We start from the raw sequence: 5,522 nt of genomic DNA, 5'->3' as shown, positions 1-5,522 counted from the left end.
CAATCATTTTGTTGTGTGAGTGCAATGCTCATGCTATGTCTTCAAGAGTACATTCTTCTCAGAAAACAAGCAAGAACCCAGTTTTTATGGAGTTACCCATTTCTGTTCATCTATTTTTGTATATGTTTGTTGGGTGCATTACACCATATGACTCATCTTCAGAGATAATGTGGTTCAGTGTTCTTGAAGCAGAATGGTGTCTATTATTGAATTAACATAACAAGATGAGTAATTTGTATCCTTATATTAATTATAAGGAGCACAACAAAATGTACAGAATGTCAGAGCAGGAACTTGTAGCATATGCTTTTCTATGTGTGTGTTTTGTTTGATCTTGTGATATCAAGCAGGTATTGTCTCAGCTTTATCATTGTGTCCACTGCATTGGTGCATCTGGCCACATCTTCAACACAACCCTGGGTGGTTTTCCAACCTAGCTTTAACAGGGAAGAACAGGAACCATGCTGATACATCAGAAATAATAATAACTGTGCTGTTACATCTAACTGCACTTTTTAGCACCAGGGGTTAGGTGTTAGGGAAAGTGGGAGGGAATGTTGTGGGGCCAATATTTCTATGTGGAAATAACCAAATTGAAATTGTGCCAAAGCCACTTCTTGTCCCCCTCCATCCAGACCAATGCTGAACATCGCTCTGTTCATTCCGAAGAGTGCATAGTATATCATCCAAGTCTATGAACATTACTCAGCCAGAGCATTGCTGTCTGTTCAAAGGGGTGATCCAAAAAATTTGGTCGTCGAAGAAATTTCAAATTTCACAAACTTGTTTTGTCACAAGAGTGGCAGCCATAAACCGGGTCTTGAGCTCACAACATCCAAAACCGAACTCCTTTTCCTTGGCACCCTACATAACAGCCGCGGACTTTCCCCTGTCAGTATACGGGTCGGTGGGGAGGCCGTTCGGGAGAACCTGGCCGTAAAGAACCTTGCGTGTGGTATTTGACCGCCACCTGAGCTGGGACGCCCACGTCAGTGATGTAAAAAAGTGCGTCGACGACCTGATCGGTCTCCGCCGTCAGGCATTTCCTCTCGCACTAGTGCTCCTGACCGTAGTGCAGGGTCTAGTCATCTCGCGCGTGAGATGCTGCAGTTGGGTTTACGGCCAGGGGTCTGGTGTTAATGAGGCTAGACTACTCAAAGTAGTTAACTTCGCTACTAGAGTAGTTACTGGCCTCCGAAAGTATGACCACGTGTCTCGCGCGCGGGATGTCACGCTTTGTCACGCCTCGCCGGATCAGTGGAATACCAACTGTTCGCTGCGCACAAAGTCCGTGAGGGAGGTGAACCCGAAGTCTTATCTGTTTGCTTCAAACGTTCGCTGACGCGCGGACCAGTGACACCTACCCGCACGGACCAAAACCTGCGCCCCCTGGCGGTGCGCACGGTGGCAGGACAGCGGTGTTTTGCATACCGTGCAGCGTGTCTCATTAGTTACCTGTGGATGTTCAACGACTGAATTCGACAAGATTTGATTATGCTGCCAGTAAGCAATAAGCATTTGTTGAGCGATAAGGTTGTCATATGCCGTTTATGCGTGCATGCGTTTGTGTATTTTATCCCTATCACTCTCCATTGTTTTTTACGTACTTTTTACCTCTCACACTAATGACACGTAATAGCCATGTGTGTATGTAGAGTGTCAGTTGATGTCAAATACAAATACAAGTGTGGATCCAAAACTGGTGTGAGCTGCGTATGTTGGGAATATCAGTGCTCGCGTTCCCATCGCAATTTTAAGTCTCACAGGGCAAGGAATATGTGGAAGTGCACATAATCTCATGTCACAAAAAGTAGTATTTTAGTGCTCTTTCAGGTCTTGTTTATGTTCCCGGCTCAAATTATTTTGAAAACAAGCTTCAATGTGTAAGCTGAACTTACACAGATTTGCGACACGGCAGATTCATATCGGCTGTCATACTAGATTACCAGGGTGTTTGCCCCTGTCTCTCCAATTTCGAAATTGGGCTTCGGAAATTTTTGGAATACCAAAAATATGGAATTTAATCGGCACCTTTAATTCACGCCACACATCTGACAGCACTTTGTACCTAAGATAATATTTCCGACCCATCGTTATGCATATTGGTTGGCTCACACTGAACGACGTAGTAGGTTTGGACAACAATAAACAGCGACCTTAAGTGCTGTGCATTTGCGCTTGCATTTAGGTACCCAGTCACTTTGGTTTAATCATCAGATGAAGCTGGCGTCCGTGTTATGCTGCTTAAAAGCTACCAAGCTACTTCTTAACTACTGGCTTATCGTGTTATGGCGTTGCAGGGACCATCTGGAAACATGGTGAAAGATTCTAGCGACAACACCAAGAATGAGCCATCAGTTGATGACACAATTCTGGACATCTGGGAACTGGTCAACAAGATCTTGCAACATCAAACTTTGCTGGAAAGCTGGATGAAAGGTGGATTTTTAAATATTGCCAAAACCAGGTGTGTGGATGGTTCCGGTGCACCTCGTCTGTATGCGCGTGAATTTTTAAGTTAATCACGTTTTGAAGTCTACTGTCGCCTAAGCTCTTTTGTGACTCTTGCATAGGGCTGAGGGGTTAAAGCAACTATGATTCATTAGAACGCGTTTTTTGTAAATGTGATTTATCAGAACACATTATTTGTTAATTGGCAATTAAAGGCTTTAAGTCATCAATGCTCATTTGCGGACGTGATGTGATTTGTTGTTCCGTGATCGGGGAAAGAGGCTGCGCTTGTGATCCGGGCGCACTGGGTGCGAGTCCCAAAGCGTGTTGTTTGGCCCAACTAACATAGAAAGGGTAGCTGACAACAGAGGGTTAAACTGGCCAGGGGTAGCTGTGTTGTGGCATTGTACGGTGGGTAAAACCTTCCGCAAACCCGACTGGCAAAAACAAGGGAAGCAAAATTATATTATTGGAACAATAAGTTTATCAGTGCGCGTCATAGGGTATGCCTAACAAACCCTGCTAACAAGGAATGGAACCGAGAAAAATGAGGCAATCCATTTAAAATGTACTTGTATGAAACGGCGTCTGGCACTGACCTGGCCCCGATCGGCCGTGACCGCAGATACGTGATGGGCCAGCACGCGGTGGGCGTGGAACAGTTGCCGGCCGGTGAGTGTCAGGTGAGCGCGCGACTCCTGGTGGAGCGGTGCCCGAGCGACGCCGACCACGCCGACGCCCAGGCGCCGCTGCCGGCCGCCTTCCGGCTGCGTGAGCAGCCCGCCGACGCTGGCGACGTGAGCGGGAGAGCCGCTGCGCTGGTTCTCGGCGCTGCCGCCAGGGGCGCTGCGCGACGCGCAGAAGCAGTTCCGCCGCGCGCTTGAGATCAGCTGTGACATCGCCACCATGAAGGTACAGCTGGCGGCGCTGATGGCGCGGCTGGACGGCTGTGGGCCGACCGTGGCCGCCCTCGCGACGCCGTCGAGTCCATCTCGGTCAGTTGAGCTCCAGCGGCGGCCTTGTAGGTGCGGTGCAGCCACGCAGCCAGACAGCGTGGGATACGGGTGGGTGCGGCGTCAGCAGGCGCGGGCTATTCGTCAGGCATCCTCGGCGACGTGGCACTGGGGTATTCCATTTTGCGCGTTGCTTCGAATTGTCTCGAGTGCTCCGTGGCCATGAACGGGTGTGTAACTCGCCTTGCGCGAGTTTGGTGGCTGTTGTCGCGTCTCGCCAAACTGCGTGGGCCCATTGTATGAGCCATTCGTGGCACTGGCTGCTTGGTCCCAGTCCTCATCTCGCGCACGGTCCGTAACGGGACCTCTGTCCCAGTCTAGTGTTCAGGACTGGTTCCGGTTGTCGCCCGTGCCCTGGCGTCCTCGTCCCTGGCGTGGTCCCAATGCGAATGGTACTCGGCGCGAGGTCTGGTCTCCATCCTGTTCGCGGTCCTGGCGCGAGTTTGTGATGTGGTGCCCACGGAGTGCTCGGCACCGGTGCCGGTACTGGCCGCTGGTCTGGACCGGTCCTGGTCTTTGACCCAGGTCTGACTCTCGTGCCAGGCCCGGGTCACGGACTGCCAGCCAGTCGGGATCGCGGGCAGGGTATGCACCATGCAGCGCACACAGCGGCCAGGCCCAGACGCGCGTGACTCGTGCACCCCGTTGTAAATCGTGACGGTTCCAGCTGCGGCTACAGGGCTCCACAGCTGCGTGACTGGACGCGACGTTGGTCAGAATGGAGCGGCCTAGACCGGTGACGAGCCGCGCCTGGCACGACTCGCAGAGCTTCCGTCGCTTGCTGGGGGGTCGGAGTGGCTGTACATCGATTGCCTGGTGCCACAGGGCGTGTGGGTCTCTAACTGCGGGTTGTCTGGCGGCATTTGGGTAGGTTGTGCCGATGTAGCGTGGTGTTATTTAGCGCGCCCTCCTGCGGGGTGTGCCACGTGGAGGTACATCACCGTAACTGAGCGGAGTAGTCCTACTACGAATGTACTTCCGCTAGTGGGGTTCTTGCTCACGGCCGGGAATGATCAAGACGGCCTGAGGAAGGGTTCGGGGAGTGGTGACGCATCATCGATTGCGACAGGAATCGTTCCCATGGACGACTTCTGACCGGCACATGAATGTATATGTAAGCGTGCGTGTTACGTGTGTGTGCTGTGTCGACGTATCTTTCACACTTCTGTAACTAGGGACGCTTTTCAATACACTGACAAGGGGGATTTGTGCTCCGATCATAGGCGCTGCGGGTGCGCACGAGACACGGGGTGCTGGAACCGTCGTCTTCTCTGCTGCGTTACCTTACTTCTTAAGCCCGCAGAACCGCAGTTCTTGTGTTTGCTGCGTGCCGAGTGGCATGCTCTCTCGGTGTATGCCGTGTGTCAACGCTTCGGTCTGTAAATGCCACAATGTGATCACAGTAGCCAGCTTTCAGCAACAATCTGGACATCGTTTTGATGGGGCAGGCCAGGCGAGCTGTGAGGAAGACAATGACTGCTTCAGATTTTGAGTTGTTGACACGTGGCTTTCGGCTGTCAGTGGCGGAGAATATTGACGCAAACATGTACATTCATTGTTACTGTGGTGCCTTGAGGACCGGGATGGGAAGCGAACTGAGAATTTCCGCTCAAGCGTGAACAGTGCAAGTCCTATTTACTGTTCAAAGTCTGACTGGGGCATTTCCTTTCTACGAAACTTTTAACTTGTCCATTCCTCAAGCACGTGAAAAGTTGTGATGCCTGTACGAACCCCATGCGAGCTGTGATGCCACATTGGGGGTTTTGGTCATCCGCAAAAAGTAATCAGTAATGGCGTCCCGCTGAGGAATTGCTGGCCGTTTAGAAAATCTCTGCGTTAGTTCCGACTGACGACTTGATGCGAAGATGTTGCAATTTCCAAGCTGTGTCTGCGTTTGGCTTATGCCTCCCATTTCCTTTATATTCGTGTGCGTCATACACAACATTTGGTGGGAAATCCAAAAGCGAAATCATAGTGCGGGTAGTTAAGCACTCGCCAATGCATGGTGACGGGTCACCTACCACATGATGACCAGACATCTGGGTGCCTCCTATAGGG

At 51.1% G+C, this 5,522-nt stretch overlaps 1 protein-coding gene across 2 annotated transcripts in view; it reads left to right on the top strand.

Moving 5' to 3' along the window:
• The first annotated feature begins 1,422 nt into the window (after positions 1-1,422).
• LOC119091711 (coiled-coil domain-containing protein 115-like) overlaps positions 1,423-5,522 on the top strand; it is a 10,602-nt gene continuing 6,502 nt past the window's right edge. Inside the window, exon 1 of one of the 2 annotated variants that reach the window (XM_037214548.1) lies at positions 1,423-1,503. Coding sequence is in view for 1 of the 2 variants with exons in the window: in XM_037214549.1 (XP_037070444.1) it covers positions 2,316-2,467 (152 nt within the window). In the remaining variant the exon portion in view is untranslated. Of the gene's footprint in view, positions 1,504-2,307; positions 2,468-5,522 lie in introns of those variants that run through there. The other variant, XM_037214549.1, reaches the window with a different exon arrangement.

This window comes from Pollicipes pollicipes, unplaced genomic scaffold (assembly GCF_011947565.3).
Source record: "Pollicipes pollicipes isolate AB1234 unplaced genomic scaffold, Ppol_2.1 Scaffold_3447;HRSCAF=4054_pilon_pilon_pilon, whole genome shotgun sequence".
Classification (NCBI taxonomy): Eukaryota; Metazoa; Arthropoda; class Thecostraca; order Pollicipedomorpha; family Pollicipedidae; genus Pollicipes; species Pollicipes pollicipes.
This window is presented reverse-complemented; position numbering and strand designations above follow the sequence as displayed.